Genomic DNA, 21,053 nt, shown 5'->3' with positions numbered 1-21,053 from the left:
AGACACATAATGAAGCGACGTCTCTACGCAACGCCAAGTGATCCAGCCGCTCACAGAGCACTGGGTCCCCGAAAATTTGAGCTGCACTGCATTGTACGCGGTCAAATAAATCGAGCTGATACTGGGGTGGGATAATACTCCATGTGTGGCTGGACCTGCGCTTTGTAGAGCGCTAGAATGTGGGCCGGTATTGCTGTGCTCTATAAATGACGCCCAGCTTCTTTGAAGCCAAGGTGGCTTTGCCGGAGGGCTGGAGAGATGGCCACGGAATTCGCAATCGCTCGAGATTTCGAGACCCAGTATTCCAATACTAGACGAGGCCTTAGGGGAAGTGTTCTCGAAGAGTGGTGTTATGACAAATGCGGTTTTCATTTCTTCGTTTTATAAATAGCTATTTACGCCCCGCGGATAACAGTTTTTTGTCATAAGATACCTACTGTGGCTCCTGTTCCAGAAATAAGCATATGGTATCGGGCCACTTTGTTCCTTTTTATTATGAAAATAAGGGACGAGATGAGCAGGACGTTCAGCTGATTATAATTGATGCGCTCTGCCTATAACAATGCAGTGCTGCTCAAGAAAATTTTAAAACCCAAAAATTCTGAGCGGCACTACAACTGCGCTCGTCACTTTGAGACATAAGATCTCAAGTCTCATTTGGCCTGTAATTTCAATAGCTACGGCGCCCTTCAGACCGAAACACAGTAATGCTTAAACATAACTGTTTGACGGCAAAAATAGGTGCCGTTGTGGTACCCATAATCTAGTTGGCATCCGGTGCAAAGGAGCCTCCAACTGGTATAAAATGGAAATGGGCTGGAAATATACAAAGAACAAAAGACCAAAGATGGTCCATGATGGTAGTAATGAACTATATGTTACTGGTAACCTTTCAATAGGAAACGAAAACGATAGAAGCCTAATAAGAGATGGAGCGATGAAATAGTAGAAACAGTAGATAGATTTGGACAAGAATTGCAAGAGACAGGAACGAATAGAAATTAATGGAAGGACGCTTTTACCTCTAAAGGCGGTCCTTATATCGAAAATAATAAGCATATAATATACAATACTAACATTACTTTTATTTAAAATAGTGAAATATTAACACATACATACATCTTGTAATTTATAATTTGTATCTTCTTGTGGTTGAAATGGACTAGTCGCACTATGGGAAGTCTCGTCAAAAACCCAAGTTTAGGTTGTATATCCCAGTTATGTTGAGCCAAACCATAGATCTTCAAAACATTATACATAACGTTTGTAGTATTCTAATGCTCCAGCAATTAGGGGCAGTTGGTCAAATCCAAGTACGCGAAGTCTTAAACTGTTGATGACAAGAAACCAACATCGAACGAGGAAACTTGGTCACTTGACCATGAAATCTGAATTAGCCCGCTATTTAAACGCAACTGTGCATCACACGGCTTTCTAAAATTAATTTTTACATTTTATAATAATAGCTTCTATACGCTTATCTATATCTTTCCAGTTTTTTATTATCACTGTCTCTATTATGTTTAACTGTTGTTACAAAAATTTGTGGTAAACTAACTGACTTAAGTATGTGATGACTCTTTAAAAATTATACGTATGTTAATCTTTGGATGTGTGTTAAATATTAATCAAATTAAATAAGCATAGATTTTCCTTCATCAACACAGATGTAGATAAGGCCGGCAACGCTCCTGTGATTCCTCTGGTGTTGCAAGAGATTGTGGGCGGCGGTGATAACTTTACAACAAGTGACCCGTACGCTCGTTTGTCCTCCTATTCCATAAAAAAAAGACGTATACTTAAGGAAGGACGTGAAATTATTTTATCCTCGTGGAATCTTTGACCGAATGATAATATTAATTACTTGTCGTCATAAGCAAGATAATTTATATTTAATACATCTGTACTTTACTCACTTCACATCAATGGAAATAGGTCTAATGGTTTACGTCAGTCAATATACTATTGAATGTTTAGACGATTTAACTAGATGGAGACGGTATATCACTACTTCCTTATATAGGCTCGAAAAATTACTTTAGCTCACATATTATAAACAATGAGAAATTTTTAGGTGACATAGGTAAGCCCCTTAAATAACTGTCAAAGGCCGGTACAAATTTTTCAAAGCCTCTGGCATTGCAGAGGTGTTCTTTATATCTTGACTCGCTTGTTCATTGGTCTTAAAATTCCATAATTTTATTCTAAATAGATTTTAAAATCACATACTGAACTTCAAAGTCTACCTCCTATTCGAAAAGATACGTTTCAGCCCTGATAAAACTGGCGCAAGAAACACATGTGTGTCTTTTTAAATATTACCACAATACCCTGGGCTGGTTGCTCCCTTTCCAAGATGTGGCATTATTTAGAAAGTCATTACTTAATGCTACGTACCAGATAACGTTAACGTAGCTGTTACTAATTTTCGTTTATGACTTTCACAAAACATGTGATTTGTACATTTTCTGGGATACTGTTGTAAATGCAACATTTTTTTTAATAGCTTAACGGATCCCAGGGTTGGGCAAAGGCGTCCCCTGTTTTACTCCATTTATCTCAGTCCTGTGCCAGATCCGACCAGGACTTATTATATGCATCAAGATCGTCATGCCATCGTTTTCGGGGTCTGCCTCGACGTCTTTGCACGTTCCGAGGCTCCGAATGCGTGACAACCTGTGCCCATCGGTCTGAGTGCATCCTACACACATGCCCAGCCCAGATCCACTTTATCCTGGCGGTTTTTTCTCAACAATACCAGTTCTGGAGCGCAGTTCCGTATTTCTAATGCAATGGGTTAGCTTGACCCTCAGGATACTGCGCTAGCAGACAAATCTGGAGTTTGGAGTTCTAATTTTGTGTTAGTGACCAAATGCAACATGGCCTAACAAATCAAAAACTTGACTTAGCCGAGGCAGGTATAACATAAAACAATATGAAAAATGGAAACGAAATCAAAAGTTTATCGTAGTGTTTATCGTAACCACAAATTGTAATAAAAATTTGACTTTCTCTTGAGGTTTTCTCCGTAATTTATATGCTAATATAATGGATTGTGTAATACTGTCAATCTATAATAACAACTATATACCAACGGTATGTACTTTTAAATAACTAACACAATACATTGAACATTTCATATACATTTCCGGCCTTACAAATAAAATTGGCATAAAGTTATACCTGAACATAAACCAAGAATATGCAAAATGTTTACAAATAGACATTTTGCCTATGATAGATTCATTTTGACGTATCTCGTTTCCCGCGTTTTTTTTGCTAGGCTGATAAACATTTGGAAAACTTCAGAATTGTCATTGTATTGACAGTGTTGTCAGCGATATAGTCAACATTTTGCATGTTCTTACTTTGTTATCAGGTATAACAAGTTTATTTGTACGACCAGAAATTTATATGGAATTTTCAATGTATTGTACCGTTGGTATTTAATTCAACTTAAAATTATTATTAATAACATATTTTTTTATAAAAGAAAGCAGCAGTTAAGCTTCTTGGGCCAGAATTTCGAGTATTTTATTATATTTTTTATATGCGATAAATAATCAAATATAAACTTAATAAATGAACACAATTATCCGACTCTGAATATTTCTGAATAAATATTAAAGCTAATAAGAACAGGGCATAGTTCTACTTCGTTACTTAAGTAAACGGACGTAGGTTATTTACTTCACGAACGAAAGTGTTTCAAGGCAACGCGTTGTGTTACATACGGGTCGAAAGTTCATAAGATTATAATTATTGTTTATAAAATTTTGATATATTATACAAGTAGTTGTATCATATAGCGTATTTTGTTAATCGGAAAGGCAGGTTAAATTAACTTTATAGGACATCTTAATTATATTCATTTGCATGACATTTGTCATTCATTTCAGCCGAAAGTAGTCAGTACACTGCTGGACAAAGGCTTCGCCATGACAATCGGACCTACGCTGCCCTCATCCAACCTATTCCGGCCATCTTGACCAGAACGTCGGTCCATCTTTAGGGTTGCCTACTAACTCTACGTCTTCCAGGACGTGGTCGCCATCCGATGACTTTACTGCCCCAACGGCCATCTGTCCATCGAGCTGTCTGGACTGCCACTTCAGTTTCGCAATCATCTGGGCTATGTCGGTTCCTTTGGTTCTTCTACAGATCTCCTCATTTCTGATTCGATCTCGCAAGGAAACTCCGAACAATTTATTGACGTTTGTCATAAAGTTAGGTCAAATTGTAAGTATAGCATTTACTATCCGACAATTCCATAGATGAATAAAAAAACCTAGCTTTTTGGTATGCAATTAAATCAAAATATATAGACAAAGCATATAAAAAATAAAACACGAGGAAACTAGCCTACGCTAGTTGGCAATTAAGAGAAGTTATGAGATCAAAAAGATCTGTCATTTAGAAACAAAATACGGTGTATAAGTTTGTGTAATAAGTTCAGACAGTGAACAATATTAACGATATAATGGACAAGAGACAAAATAATTACATAATAGTTACGTAAAGATAATTCTGTAGTGGTTACAAGTCAACTACAAAATTGCTATTGTTTTTTTATAAAAAGATAATAATCACTATTATTGATAGTGTCAAGAGATTATCGCGTCGCTCTATCAACTTCTATAAATACAAACCACAAGGCCTCGAAATTCCCTCGTCTCATATTCATCGATCAAAATCAGTAAACAAGTACCTAGAACTCGTGATACTAAAATAGCTATAGCATTGATCTAAAAAGGTTAATGTCAATTACCTGATTCTCCATTTCGATGATGAGGGGTCTGATCTTCAAGACGCGTTACGTCAAGAACTATACCAGCGTCCAAAGAAGACTCAGTTGCTGTACTATCCCGGTGGCAAAGGTTGCCTGTTCTTCTTTTGCGTGTTCCATACGTATGAACTGGCACTATTAGTTTCGGTCGAGGTATTGAAAAGTCAGAGTCTGAACCACTAGATGAACTTTTAGCACTTCTAGAAGATACTCCATTTTTATTCTTTTCATTCACTACTTCACTTATAGCATCTTTGGGAGTTATTGAAAAAATACTATTATATTTATTGTACCTATCGTCACTTTTCACTCGCACTGTATTATACAACTTTCCGTATCTTTCCGGTTTTATTTGCCTATTGTCACTATTTGAAGTCCGACTTTCGTTATCTTTCCATTTAACCGAACTGTAACCGTTACTGACCGCCGGTAAAGAAGGATTAGTACTTCCTTTATACATTTCGTATTGCATTAAGGACAACTGTTCACTTGGAGAAAGATTTCTCTTTGGTTGAGTAACAGTAACGTTATTGTAACCATTGTTTCTGGATTCTGCTGTGTCCAAGTACCCTTTCAGAGGTGCTCTGCCTTCACTTTTAACTCTGAGTGATTTTGACCGAAAACTAGGTTTTTCGTTCACACAACTGTTTTCATCGTCGTCTGTTCGTGTTCTGTGTTCAGGAACTCCATCGCATGTAAGCAACGATCCGTTCGTCGATCGCATATACGAACTTAAGTCTTCCGCTTCATACTTCGGTTCGTTTTTACTTTTTCCGGTTCTAGACTTTATCGGTGCTAAATCTAAGGTTGCCATAGAATTAATAAATTTATACATATCATTTCCGAAGTCACCGGAGCTTTTGGAAGCAGAATCAGTTGATGTTGGTGACTTTTCTTTCTTTGGATCTCTTTGACTTTGTTTTATTTTATCACTATCAGTATCATTATTTTGTTGGTTTACTCGTGAATAATATTCGTAGTAACTTTCTGAAGATGGGTCGGGAGGAACAGGTCCAGGGTCGGGCAGGGGATAGTAACTCTTTTTGGAGTCGACCTTTCTCTGACGATGGGCATATTTTAGTGAATCCTTTCTTTGTGGAGGTAAAGGTGCTTGACGATTATTACTCCCAAAAGCTTCAATATCCCATTCAGTAAAGTTTCTCCTTTTTCCAATTTTCAAAGTAGAAGGTTTATAACCATTTGGCATGTCTTTAAAACTATAGCTGTGTTTAAGTTTATTTTGTATGAGGAGATTGTTATTAGATCTTGATTTTTCTTCTATATCTTGTTGATATTTAGCTAATTGAGATATGCGGTTGTTAGGAACATCACGATTGTAGTTAAATCCACTATGACCTTGGACATAGCCGTTATTATCATCTCTGTCCACGCTGCTTGCTACGTCACGGCACGATTTGCTTCTAGATATTGAATTAAATTTAACATTATTTGATGATTTCACATCATTTTTATAATTATTGAGATTCTCAGCTCCGACCCAGTTAGCAGCATAAACGAGATCCATCGTCCTATCATCTAGAGAAAGCCATGGGTCTTCCATGACCGCTTTTCCTGGGTAGTGTTTGATTTTCATAATGTATTGAGATCGATCAATAATGAAAAATTAACAGCAGACATTATCTTCAAATGGCAGTTCTGTAGTTTCGTAGTATTCATATTCTTCCTTAATTAGGACAATTAATACACTTTGAACATACTGTTAAGTATTCTGTACATATTTGTTATACACAAACAATGACCTGCAAACAATTTACACGATATTGCTTTATGCCACAAAGAATTCTCATGTTGTTGCTCATAATTCCCGTGTTACTTAACTCTATCTTTAATTAAAGTAAATGGAGTTTTTATTACATACAATGACAAGTAATCATGAGTCATCTGGGCTCACATTAAAGACCCATGATTCACACAGTAACGTAGGCATAAATGTGTTCCTTGACCGACTAGACTTTTAACACAATTTGTACTACATTTACAGAGTTGGTTTACGGTAACTTTTAATAATAATTGATGACAAATTATTAGTGATGTCACTCATATCAGGCCGCCCTTGACTAATTTTGGTATATTCATATTATTTTTAAATCTACTCTACTAATCAATTGATTAATAATTTGACGACCCATATAGCCGAATGGTTAGTGACCCTGACTACTAGCTAGAGATCCCGGGTTCGAATCCCGGTAGGTTGTATTGAATATATCATTGTATTGTACGCATAGTACAGGCTATGCCTAGTTTGGGGCAAGATAATTTGTGTAAAAGTGTGTCAATATTATAAAAAAAAAATGATTTAAAGTTTAATAAGACGTCTTAGAAGGTGGACTCTTTAATATGATATTATAACGGTCATGCGAGTCGGATCTGCTGGTAAGTTGAATATATCAGATACTTTTTTTTTTATGGAATAGGAGGACAAACGAGCGTACGGTTCACCTGGTGTTAAGTGATCACCGCCGCCCACATTCTCTTGCAACACCAGAGGAATCACAAGAGCGATGCCGGCCTTTAAGGAAGGTGTACGCGCTTTTTTTGAAGGTACCCATGTCGTATCGTACTTAGACACCCTATTCTCATAAAATGGTTTGAACTATCAATATATGTTTGTACAAATAACTAACAAAATAGAAGGTTATGATTTATAAGTACGATTGTTAATTTTGTATAAATTATAATTTTTTATAAGAATAAACGTTATGAATATTGTGAGCGGTTTGTCGCTCAGTATAAATAGATTTCTATTTTAAATGTAGTCGCTGCTAAATCACAGCAACATTAAGTTATTAATTGTTAAGGCATTGACTATTTGACGTTTGAGTATGTTTGTTACATCACTTTACACATTATATTGTAATTGAAATGATTTGTAAAACAATGAAAATGTAAATGTGGATTTAAAAGAGTGGCAATGAGTTTCTTGCTAATTCTTCTCATTAGCTCAATCATTTACGAAGTAGCAGTAGATTCAATAAGATTTTTTTTTTTACAATTATAAGTGTCATTTCTTTGACCTACATGAATATAGTGATTTTGATTTGATTTGAATTGTTAGTGAATGATTACGATGATGAAATAATAGGACGAAAACACGAGTGGGATTCAAGATACATTTCTACTATAAACTGCGTTGGGTAGCATTAAAGTTGTGTAATTAGATAAACAAATAGATAAAAGAAGTACAAGACATTCACAGACGTAAAGTGATGTACAGATAGTACTTTGAAGCCTTGATTACTTGTAAAGAGAGAACTGTTGTAAAGTAATATTACAATTTTATTTTTTTCATCACAGAATGAGCATATTACATATCACATTTCACATTTTAAAAAACGATTTTTAGTTTTACTCTAAAATTTGTTTAGTTTTTGAATACATATTTATATACATTTACGATACTTTACACACAGTTACAATTGCACGCGATTTAATCCTTTTAAAAGTGTTTTATTTAAATGTAAAATTCCCCTAAAATAAAAAAAATTACAAAAGACAGATTTTTAAAAAAATCAATACTTATTATTGGGTTTTTCTTTTCTTTTATGTAAATAAGAGACGAGACGAGCAGGACGTCACCTTGAGACATAAGATGTTAAGTCCCATTTGCCCAGTAATTTCACTAGCTACGGCGTCCTTCAGACCGAAACACAGTAATGTTTACACATTACTGCTTCACGGCAGAAATAGGCGCCGTTGTGGTACCCATAATCTAGCCGGCTTCCTGTGCAAAGGAGCCTCCAACTGGTTACGATATACCAAATAACCAAGTGCAGTAAACATAAATCGATCAGATACAGTTGTATTATTTTACAAGATAACCAAGTGTCCGTTATTATGTAATGATTAGACACTGGGCCGGGACGGCGCCCGCGTCGATGTAGAACCAAGTTTTAACATTAATGGTTATTACACTTTCACTGAGAGTGACTCGATGGAATATAAAGATTAAATTAACTGCGGCCGCTACTGGAATTCATGCTTGGATGTATTAATGGCTATTTGGAAATCTGTAATTATCTGGCAGTATACGACTTGACGAACCCAAAACACTTTTAGTCCAAAATAGTTTAAAAAACATTCCGACTTTGCATTTTATAGTTTTCCATTTCGAAACTTATGTTTATTCTAAACGAGCTTCATTTATATGCATTTTATTAACAAATAAAAAAACAATGTTATATAAAGACTTAAAAAAGATTATTTTGATAAATCTTTTAAAGGTACAAACTTCAATGAAAGTTAGGTAATTTGCGAGAGTGGCCATTTACATGAGTTTTGTTAGAACGTTATCGGGGTACAGATCTTAAAGAGTAAATGTCATTCTGTTATTAATCTATAATGTGTTGTATCTATGATGTAACAGAAAAAAAAACATAAACAACATTGTACGTTAAGTTTCTCTCAAACTTGTTAACAAAAAAGTACGTCTTACTTGATAGCGATTTTCATAGATTTTGTATAAGGTTGGTAAAGTAAAAGTAAGTAAAGTTAAAAGAGAACAATGTAAAGTAAAAGATGACAAGAGAGGAAAATGTTGGGATATGTATAAAGAAGAGACAAACGAGGACGTCCTTCTTGATAGCGATTTTCATAGATTCTATATTATGTTGCTAAAGTAAAAGTAAGTAAATTTTAAAGAGAACATTGTAAAGTAAATATGTATAGAGAATAGAAGAATAATTGAAAGTAGATTAACTGAACAATAAATTTTTAGGCAAATGTAGATGGTTAAAAGTGTTGGTTGATTTACGAAAAAAAGAAGATCAGATTGGAGATGTATTAAAATTACCTGATAATAGTAGACAGCCGGAAATATATATAGTTACTAGCTGACCCGACAGACGTTGTTCTGTACATAATAAATAAAATACTGTTTTTTTATGAATTTGCCAATAACTAGAATATTTCATAACATCAAGAATTATTTCGTAAAATATGTTCCCTGTTGTTATAATGAAATTTTATCACAGCAGTACTGTCAAACGGTGCGTAAATAAATTCTCTCATAGAAAATATGTCCATATAAATAATGGAGATAAAAATAATTATGAGTCCCAAATCCCAAATCTCTCTCGAGGTGAACTGAACTGCGCTCAATGAAGTAATCCCCATTAAAATCCGATCATTAGTTTAGGAATTCTTTGATAACCAACATCAGGACACTGGATTTATTAGCTAAATAGTTTTTCATCAATGAATCTTTAATACAAATAACCAATAATTTTAATTACTTAACGCACGATGCTCAATTTACTTTTATATAGCGTGTTAAATTTGTTTCGATTCATTGTTTTGGTTCGCCTAGATAATCGGATTCGTTAACAGCACGCTATTTTATTCAAAATGGTACAAGGCATTCTGCACTGGTCGAGATAATTATGACGCTGGCATCTGCTGGTATGGAAAATACTTTTAGGCTCGTATTAATAAACTAATCTCAGCTTCGAGCGTGACCTCAAGATCGTGCTCAAGTCTCTGTTCTTATTAATAAATTGGACTTGAGTCACTAACCTCAAACTCAATCTCAGTTGAGAGTTATCAAAAAACGTTCATATTAATAAATCTAACTCGGCCCTTAAGACGCACTTCAAGTGCGTATTTCGAGTTGCCAAAGTCAAGTGCGGTTCGATCACGACTTGAGCAGCTGTTTTAACCCAGAAAAATATTTATTTTGAAGCGGCAACATGTCAATAAACGAAGTTATTGCTTATATCGAATATTAGAATATTTTATGGCCTAGGTGGATTCGTTTGCCTAAGCGGTATATCAGAGATGCCAGTAATCAATTCGAAGACCGTGATTTTAAGAAAAAGTACAGGTTTCATCATATCCTATCAACTATATCCTCTAGGAAAGCGTCTTCGTCTTACAACATGGCTTAACGGGCACAAAAGTTAAAAAGAAAATATAGCGTGTTCCTCATTTCTTTTTTGCTTTCTATTGGATATTGAATAATCTTATACGCTTTTTATTAGCTTCACTTGTATGTATGTTTGTTTGTAACCGACTCATTTAGGCGCGATTTTGACTCACTTTAAACGGCCAGATTTCTTAGATTAACTTAGATAACTTCTTAGATTTATTCCATTTTCAAATTGCAAAATAAGGTTTATGTTAATTTATATAATTTTCATCTATCGTCTATAAGACAGGAATTGATGTTAATTTTAAATTTCAAAATAAATTTTCTATTTTTTCGGATTTCTACAAAAAGCGATGTTTTAGTTTTTTTTAACTGCTATATTTGATGACATAGTGAATTTGACTGAGCTTGTATTTTCTTACAACTTGAAGAAGAGGTTCAGTCACAGAAGGATGTAGAAAATAATCGTTAAGGAGGCCAAGATCCAAAAGAAGAAGAAGTGTAAGGTAAACTTCAATAAATTAAATATTAAATAGTAATGAATGCATGATCGAGTACAAGAAATCGTTAGTAAGTTGAAACAAGTTCATTGGTCCACATTCTCGCTTCACTGACCAGCTGATACATGAGAGATCCTAGGAATCGGAGAAATCTATGTATTCTCACCAATTAACACATAAGCACAAGCCCTATATATATTACAATGTTATCTAATTACTTATTAAATGGTTATTTGAAAAAAAAATATCTTTTAATATACAAGTTAATTTCAAAGTATAATTTTTAAATCGATTTCATGTCCAAAATTTGAAAAATTTCGCATGGAACTACATTATCAAGCAAGGATCTTAGATTGAGGATTGGTCTCCGCTTCCTCCAACTAGATACCGCACTATCTAAGAACAATAGCTTTTTTATTACGGCATCTAAAAGATTCTTGTGAGCGCGGCATCTTGACACTCTATGGCATCTTTCAAATTTTGTCACATACGCTTCGTGTTATTTTACATTGAAATTAATAAAATACAAAATACTGATGATATGTGATCCCAGTGTCTTTCTTATTTCTTGTAGTATTATATGTAGTATTTTACATAGTTTCACTACGCCACCCGGCATTTTATTTCAATTATTAGCAAAGTTTAACAGAACATGCAGTGGCACGTCAACGTCATACATTGTTCGAGACTGACTCTCGAGTATGCCCATGTGGGGGTAGTGTTAGTTGCCGCACTTTGCGACAACGACTGCGGTATCTAGTTGGAGCACAGCAATCCTTAATATAAGCCTAGGATGTCAGTTGAATGAAAAACATCGCGGCATATTGACACAGACAAATTAACACCGCTAATAAGCCAAAAAGATTTGGTGTGTAAAATACGCGTAATCGATATGAGTACATCTCTAGAAACAATACCAGTTATATTATTATCGATAACATTTATTTCATATTTGTAAACAATCACAGTGAGATTTCATCGTCAGTGCATTATATGGGCGCTCTATAAGCGAAATATTAAATTTTTGGAACTTAGTATAAAACATTTCCACCACTCATTAATGAAATAATTATGTATTATCTGTGCATTTTCAATTTCCCGTCTTCTTACTCAATCAAATCAAATATTGACGTTGTTAACATTTTGTTAACATGGTTACAATTTTTACATATTATTATGTTACAGTTTATATGGTACCTCCAGCCTAGCGAATCTATCTAGGGAAAAAGCGATTGTATGATACGTGCAGTCATTCATAGATCTATCGATAAAATATAACATTAATTAATTTAAATATTTTTTTCTTGCATTAAAAACACCAAAATTTATCAGATGTATTTTAAATAAACATCAACGGAATTGAACTTATTACATTAAAAATTGCTCAAATTATAAAATATAGTTTTACTTTCAACATCAGATCCTAGCGTCAAATACAAACTCTTAAAACTTCCCTAAAAGTGTATCAAAAAGTTTATGATGGACAAGTAAATACTGTAAGTACTAGTTTTTGTTAAAAGGAAACAGTTGCCCTTAATGATGTACCTACGGTTGCACCTGGCACGTCTCGAACGGAACTCAGGTAGAAAAAACATTTTTGTTTCGACAGCAAGGTTCCACGAGAATCATATTGCTTGAGATTCTTATTGTTTAAGCTTTACATCTTTCGAATATAGTATAACTCAAATAAATAATAACTCACGGACGAGTTAAAAAAAGAAGGACTACGCACCGTGATATTAGCAAGTGAAGCACCTTTATGCTAGTGTGTGTGCGGTTACGGAGTATACCAGATACACAATTTTTTCTCCCTTAAATAATCATGTATCCACAAATACTTTGATAGTATTGTTTTGACACTATATCAAAACGCACGACGGCATTCTTAAAATATTTTATTGCGACGCAAACTGATCTGTCACAGACGATGGCAAATCTCATAATGGCGGTCGATCGGCTTGTATTAGTGTAAGTGTATGCGTGGGGCTCTGTATTTACACGCTTACCAGCTTGTTTTGGTGCCCCACTGTTATGTTAGGTGACACGGAGTCCTTCTTATTTTACTCGTGTCTGTTATATATTTTTTATGATATAAATAACTTCATATGATGGTGAGTGATGTACTCTCAGGTTTCTTAAATCACCTTGAAACAGTTGATGTTATGTCTAGCAGTCCAGTAGTTTCACTATGGCTTCCTTCTATCAGAAACACAAATAAATTTTACAGACTTTTTTTTATCAAGGAGTATCTTGGTTGTAGAAAGAGGCGCCGTTTTGGTAAATACTTAAATAAAGAGCCTTCCACGGAAAGACCAAATGAAGTAGTAAATAATAATAATTATTGAATTCCTCCACATCATTTTCTACTATCCTCGAGTTCTTAATGAATTGTTTATATATTTTGCACATTACTATAGAAGTTTCATAAAATATTTAATCAGAAACAAACGCTAATAAGTAATAATAATTAAAAATAGTTTGTCGGATGTGCCCAATTTTTAGGACATGCATGGGACTGCAACCTATGGGTCTATGTCGGTAACTTTGGTTCTCCTACCGATCTCCACATTTCTGATTCGATCTTGCAGGGAAACACCGAGCATGCTTATCACCGGTGGGTTATATACGAGTAAATATAAATATTTTTGCATAAAAGGTACTACACTACTTTCAAAAGGGTACTTAATAAATCATGTAAATGTAATAAATGGGCAGACGATTCGAGGTGAGCCCAATTAAATTGATTTAAATATTTACATATAAATGTATAATAAAATCTATAAAAATATAAAACGGATTTTAATGGGGATTACTTCATGGAGTACAGTTTAGTCCAGCTTGAGAGATAGGATAGTTTTTATTTCGATTCGGGACCCATAATTATTTTTATTTTCAATATTTATTTTGTATGGACATATTTTCTATGAGATAATTTATTGATACACAGTTTGACAGTTCTGCTGTGAAACAGTTACATTGAAACAACAGGGAGCATATTTTAAGAAATAATTCTTGATGTTATGAAATATTATTGACAAATTCATAAAAAAGCAGTGTTATATTTATCATGTACAGAAATACGTCTGTCGGGTCAGCTAGTAAACTATATAATAATATGTAGATTGAAGATAGGTAGATTTTAGACGATTGTTGTTATGCGGGTACATATATAACTACTAAATTGAATAAAACCATTAACTAAAGTCGTGACAATTATACGGTAAATTATTACATGAATTATCTTAATAACAACTTATTACCAATGTCTATAAACGGTTAATTTTAACATTGAAACGTTATTTTATTACAAAATTTTACAATGTATCTTTCCGATGATAATGTTTTCAAATCTAAAAAGACCGTACTATTTTTAAATATTTTTATCATAAAAGATAGGAATAATCATTTAGCTGGAATACTGAACAAAGGGTCCTTCTAGCGGTACAATTACTGACAAATAAATTCCGGAAACACAATTTTTGAAAGTATTAAAAAGTAATGACTGCTATAGAATATATTTTAATTGCAAATAAAAAACTTTTAATAAATCAATGAAAATAAGGGACGTGACGAGCAGGACATTCAGCTGCTGGTTATTGATACGCCCTAGCCATTACAATGCAGTGCCACTCTATTTTTGGTTATGATTCTTGAAAAACCCATAAATTCTGAGCAGCTTTATCTTTAAGATGCAATTTGCTTTTTTTTAATGAAAACAAGAGACGAGACAAGCAGGACGTTCAGCTGATGGTAATTGATATGCTCTAACCATTACAATGCAGTGCCGCTCAGGATTCTCGAAAAACCCAAAAATTCTGAGTGCCTCCACAACCGCGCTCGTCACCTTGAGACTTAAAATGTGTATGAGATTTAAAAAAACAATAAAATCAGTTCATTATTTTCAATTACAAGCAGCACTAATTTCATTCAAAGATCTACATAAAAGGAGATTTTAATTGCTCTAAATATTAAGTATCGCCTTATGAGCTACTTTAAATACGCGAGATCGGTATGTCACCTACTTTCTCTAATGAATATGACATTTCAATGGAATCTATCGAAGAATTAAGATCGACAGATTGTGTTATCATGAAATCAGCAATCACTATAGAAATAAACAATGAACGAATCAAAGTATAGGCATTGATAATAAAGGCCAACTTTAAAATATTAAGCCAACAAAGATTAAACCAAATTGTTAAAATAAAAGAAAATATTTTAAACAAATTACTAGACGTACCTAATATAATGCCTATTATTTTTTTAGCATTCATCTACTTATACGATGTAATATTTACTAGTTTTAAATTAAAACTTTTATTACATCGTCTCTAACTTTTTCGTCTGTGTGTTGCATGTCGCGTGACGGTCGGGCGGCGCCTATAGATCGCACAGCTGACCGTGTAGTGTATAGACTATTACTCATTTGTGCCAGTGCTCCACGCTATTTTGTTTGTTTTTGTCAGTGTGAAAGGTAAATGTTGTTTGTCGGTATTTAATGATAATGTTATTTAGTTAAATGTCTATAATGTGAAATAAAGTTTCACTTTTACCGTGGTTTCATAAAACCACACAATCCCATTTTTTATATTCAAGAGTAACTTCGAATTTGAAGTTTTTGTATGCACAGCTATTTAACAAATGCAACATAGTTAAGGTCGTGATAATTGTACGGTTAATATAATTTATCTTAATTATAACTAATTACCGATGTCTATTAACGGTTAATTTTAACATTTATACGTTATTTTAATACAAACTTTTACAGTGTATCTTTCCGATGATAATGTTTTCAACATACATTGTTAAGAATTAATTATAATGACATTATGATTACTCTCGCCCATGTCAACAATTAAATAAATTTACTTCAAGTGCAAAAAAAAGTTTGAGAGCCAAAAGTAACCGACTCAGGGCCGATAGTGCTATCCCATCAATAATAATTTTAAGCAAAAAAAATCAGTTCTTCCGCCGTAGATTAATTTATTTCAAGTGCAGCGAAAAGTAAAAAAAAAAGTTGAGATCCCAAAAGTAACCGACTTTCGCGCATATTATTTGTAAACAGTGTTGCCCAATCAATAATAATAAAAAAAAACATTTGCTCACTCCGCATGGAAAATAGAGCATGTGGAACAAAAGAAAAAACAAGTAAATGCACGTAAATTTGACAACAGTAATTACTTCTTAATATTGACTGTTTCGTTAATATTATAATGTATTTTATGCGGTGTATAATTATCGTATTGTGTTGTATTAAAAATACTCCATATTTACATAAATAAAATATGCATGATGATGTCATACGAGGTTGCTGTGTCTTAGAAAGCATGACTCCGAAGTATTAATATGCTAAAACATATTTCAGTTAAAACACAAAGTAACGAAGTACTTTCACGAGAGGTATAGCACGCATACCTAATTGTTTACTCTGATAATAACCTTCCATTGTTTAGTAAAATACCAAATATATTAGGCAACTTTATACACTTAAGTCAATTAATTATTGTGAATTAAAGCAACAACATAGATTCAAGAATAGAAGTTGTATTCAAAGGATAAGATTCGTTATTTGTAGCATAAAACACACAAAGATCCTTCTACTATACTAGAACCACATTGTTTCCTTAGAAATCAAAAAACTCACTAACACCTCACATCATACATACAATTAAAACACCATTTACATATCAAAATAGATCACATGTTTTAAATAACAAAAACGTTAAAATACATTTTAAATACAGAACATGTCAAATATATAATGCAACGACCAATCACGACAGCGTTGCCCCGCATACTGCGGTTTACGGATTTTGATCAGCAGTAAGGGCGCTTTTAGTGTCACGCGGATTTGCTCACGCACGCGGGATTGGCCCGCATGCGTAGCATCCGCAAAGAACAATTTCATATAGGTATCTATTGTAAAGCGTGATATACGCACGCGGGACGCGGGGCGCTGTGCGGGGCGCCACCCCGGTGCGGGGTATCCGCATGCGTAAGCACTGCCTACAACTTCAGTGCCCATTTTAGAGTCGAACGGGGCGCACGCGCCGTATTGTACTGCCGAAATGAAAATCGATACAGAGCGAGTAATCATTGAAGTTCATCTGCGGCCCGTTTTGTGGGATAAACGCAATGAATTATACAAAAACAGGGACGCGAGAGAGGCTGCATGGAGAGATATTTTGAAGGAATTGGCACCTAACTACGAAAATTTGAGCGAAGAGGAAAGAAAAGAGGCGGGTATGTGTTTGGTTTATTATTTTATTTATACAAGCATCATTACTTTATTAATATAAGCATAATTATTTAATTCACAAATAACATCAAAAACCTTCTAAAACCTTTTGAGTTTAGTTAATTAATTATATATCGGTGTTGCCAGGAGACTTTTCCTTCATTGATAAAGTAATCTGCAAATATATCTCTGATATTACTTGCCGACGTATTACTACTTTCAGTCTGCTGCCTGGGTAGTGGTCCCGTAAAACCATTTGTGACAAATGTATGGCTGACCATGTATCCATCCCGTTTCCTTATGAAATTGTGAAGTACACATGCCGTCTTGACTATTAATTGTGCTAGATCTAACTTGACAGTCATGGATCTGTGAAATATTCTAAATTTATTTGACATAATTCCAAAAGTGCATTCTATGTACCTTCTAGCTCTGGACAGACGGTAATTAAATATTTTCTTTTTGTAAGGTAAATTATCACGAGCATAAGGCCGCATCACATGTGATGATAAACCAAATGCCTCGTCTCCCACTATCACGAACGGCAACTTTGCTCTTACACTAGATGGATAAGCTACTTCGGGGCAAATAATAGGCAACTCTTGCGGGTCAGGGATACCCAACGTGTTACTTTCCAGTTTCGTATACAAATGACTCCTTCTAAAGATGGTTGAATCGGCGTTACTTCCACTGGTACCGACATTAATATATGTAAAATTATAATCAGCATCACACATTGCGAGGAGCACTACAGAATAATATTTCTTATAATTAAAATATAGTGATCCACTGTGCGGCGGTCGAATCACTCTTATATGTTTTCGATCAATAGCACCCAAGCAATTAGGAAAGTTTGTATATGTGAGAAATCCCTCTGCGATTTCTTTCCATTTGATCCCATTAAGCTGTGGAATACATTCAGACTTTAGTTCAATCCATATTATGTAACAAACTTGTCTTACTATTTCGCTAATTGTTGCAATTCCAATCACGTAGGAATAGTGTAGATCAGTGAATGTATTACCAGTTGCCAAATATCTGAAAACAAAAACAATATATTAATAATATTATGATTATATAATATATTAATAATGCTGACATCAGACATAAGACGGCATGCACCGCTCGAATTTTACTTCAGAAGAAAAATAAATACCCTTAAGGTGAAAGGGCACGGAAGTAGCTAGCGCTAGAAGTTTTTAATTCGTTTTAACTACAGTACTGTAGCTACGTTAGATTTCTATCATTTGCCGAAAATTTTATCATAGGGGGGTATTTATGCAGTTATGATTTCATATGAAATGTTCGAAGTATAGTTATGTATCTCATATCTGCTAAAAGTGGCCACTTTTAGCAGATTTGAGATACATAACTGTGCTGTTAATATTTTATAAGAAATCTCCTCTGTATAAATTAACCCCTATGGTAAAATTTCCGACAAATGAAAGGAATCTAATGAAGCTAATTTTTGTTAAAACAAATTAAAAACTTACAGCGCTAGTGACTTCCGGAAGTTTTCACCTTAATATTGATGATGGCAAATTTTATTGGTACTGGTTTTGGGTAACTTGATCTGAAACTGTGTGTACTTTTGCCAACTACTTATTATATTTTGTCATTTCAGACAAGAAAATACAACAACGCTGGCGAACAGCAAGGGACACTTACCAGAAAGACAAGATATCTGAAAAAAATCAGCCATCCGGCTCTGGGAGTAAGAAGAAGAAGAAATATTCTTACTATGACATTTTGACTTTCTTAGACAGTACAACGGAAACTGCCGGAGAAGAGTCACTCTGTGAAGAAATGTCTGAACAAAGTAATTTAGAAACACCTAATGAGTCCACGCAACTAGGTACTTCACGTCAAGAAAGTTCTCAACTAACATCACAACGTAATTTAGAAACACGTAATGAGTCCACGCAACCAGGTACTTCACGTCAAGAAAGTTCTCACCCAACATTAAAACAAAAACAAGTAAAATCTAAAAAGCAAGCACCATCCGAATTTGAGGCACAGTTATTAGAATGCTTAAAGTCTAAGCAACTGGAGCTGGAAAGTGAGGATTTGGCTTTCTTTCAGTCTCTGCAGCCTTCATTAAAAAGATTCACTAGATATCAAAAACTAATGTTCAGAACAAAAGTGTTAAATATAGTTATGGAAATGGAAAGTCAAACACAACCTGCATACTACAGCCCCATACCTACAACAAGTTCTAGTGCTTTTACTGAGCTTGACAGTTTGTCACCGATAAATCAAGATTACCAAACCAATAGTATAATCCAGGATACTTCCAGTCTTAACGACAATGCTATTAGTTCTGCTGCAGTGAATGATAATGAAACTCTTATTTCGACTGAAAGTCGCCTGTTTAATATCACGTCTTATGACATAATTTATAACCCAGCAACAACATCATCTACTGGCGAAAGTAATGTCAACGCTCAGGATACAAATTTACAAAGAAATGAATGATGTAAAATTTGATTTTTAATTTATGAATAAAACTCTTTTTATTAAAATGAGTACGATTAACTTTTTTTCTCCAGTTTCTCTCTAATTGTTTGTTTATTCATATGAGTGCGGTTGTACACACGGCACAGATCAAGTTACTCAAATCCAGTATAAGCGGGACTCCGACGGGTTACCTAAGTATGATAATGCGCAAGGTGCGAGTTCCATTTATACTGGTTTTGGGTAACTTGATCTGTGGCCATGTGTACTTTATCAGATAAAAAAAGGATTGTGTATGTAGTTGAAATCCCAAACCAATTAAGAACTTTTTTTGACTTCAAATTACTGTCATGTGCAAACCTATAACTTTATATAATTTTATAAGTCGCGTGTGATGAAAGGTAAGAATGATTCCACTTTAAAGGCGACATTTTATGAGTGAAATAATCTGATTTTATGAAATTTCAACAATTAATAACCAATGACGCATTACTTTACGATATTTCAAACAAACAATCATTATTATACCGTTTATTTAGACTGGATAATTACTAGAACATGTGTTGTATGATGTCTCAATAATTGACCACGATGGTCAACTACTGAAAATATCATTGATTTGATTTTTCTGTTTAACATTTTTGCAGTTGACCAGAGTACATGACCATATTTTTTTTGCACATGTAAATTTACACATGACAGTAATTTGAAATCAAAAAAGTCCTTTACTGGTTTGGGATTGGTACGTTTATCCTACCTGTTCAAATCCCTTTCCACTAAATCATAGCAAGAAATTAAATATTTAAAATTTAAAACTTACCTTAATGTAATAGCGAGCCTCTCAATCGGTTGTATTGTAATCCTTCGTAAACTGCTTTTTTGTAGCTTATTCTCAATTTTACACAACAGTTCATCAAAAGAACGAATGGACATTCGAAAGTAATTTTTAAATTTACGTTCACTATTTTGTAGTTTTCCAAAATGTGTAACAAACGCCCCAGCAAGAAGCCTATTTTCAAGAAAGGGATCAACATGTACTCTTGTCTTCTTGTTTCGTCGTTTGTAAAGTATGTAAGCGACACATATTCTTCTGACATTGATCATTTTTGAACACGTCTATACCGTTACGCAGCCCGTAGAAAACTGAAACTCATGCTGCGTATGATCCGCAGCGTGAAATTTTACGCATGC

The 21,053-nt window shown here is 34.1% G+C and overlaps 2 protein-coding genes across 5 annotated transcripts in view; one reads left to right on the top strand and one right to left on the bottom strand.

Annotated features, from left to right (window-relative positions):
• The window catches only part of LOC126965933 (cGMP-dependent protein kinase, isozyme 2 forms cD4/T1/T3A/T3B), a 200,210-nt gene that overhangs the window by 45,112 nt on the left and 134,045 nt on the right, over positions 1-21,053 (bottom strand). Inside the window, exon 1 of one of the 3 annotated variants that reach the window (XM_050809729.1) lies at positions 4,769-6,540. The exons of the other annotated variants lie outside the window; for them this stretch is intronic. Within the exon in view, the coding sequence (XP_050665686.1) occupies positions 4,769-6,380 (1,612 nt within the window). The 5' untranslated portion in view covers positions 6,381-6,540. Of the gene's footprint in view, positions 1-4,768; positions 6,541-21,053 lie in introns of those variants that run through there. 3 annotated transcript variants of the gene reach the window in all.
• Positions 17,028-19,934, top strand: LOC126965991 (uncharacterized). Of its 2 annotated transcripts, XM_050809853.1 has the most exons (3): positions 17,028-17,413; positions 19,033-19,263; positions 19,339-19,934. In XM_050809853.1, the coding sequence occupies exons 1-3, from the start codon at positions 17,239-17,241 to the stop codon at positions 19,881-19,883; spliced, it is 951 nt and encodes a 316-aa protein (XP_050665810.1). In that variant the 5' UTR covers positions 17,028-17,238; the 3' UTR covers positions 19,884-19,934. The 2 variants fall into 2 exon arrangements, with proteins under 2 accessions (XP_050665810.1, XP_050665809.1); XM_050809852.1 differs by having other exon boundaries at positions 17,033-17,413; positions 19,033-19,934.

This window comes from Leptidea sinapis, chromosome 9, assembly GCF_905404315.1.
Source record: "Leptidea sinapis chromosome 9, ilLepSina1.1, whole genome shotgun sequence".
Taxonomy (NCBI): Eukaryota; Metazoa; Arthropoda; class Insecta; order Lepidoptera; family Pieridae; genus Leptidea; species Leptidea sinapis.
Note: the sequence above shows the minus strand (reverse complement) of the source record. Positions and strands in the feature narration are given on the sequence as shown.

Coding starts and splice junctions, on each gene's coding strand:
- LOC126965991 (XM_050809852.1), top strand. CDS start 17,239: ATGAAAATCGATACAGAGCGAGTAATCATTGAAGTTCATCTGCGGCCC. Junction 17,414..19,032: donor AGAGGAAAGAAAAGAGGCGG/GTATGTGTTTGG, acceptor TTGTCATTTCAG/ACAAGAAAATACAACAACGC.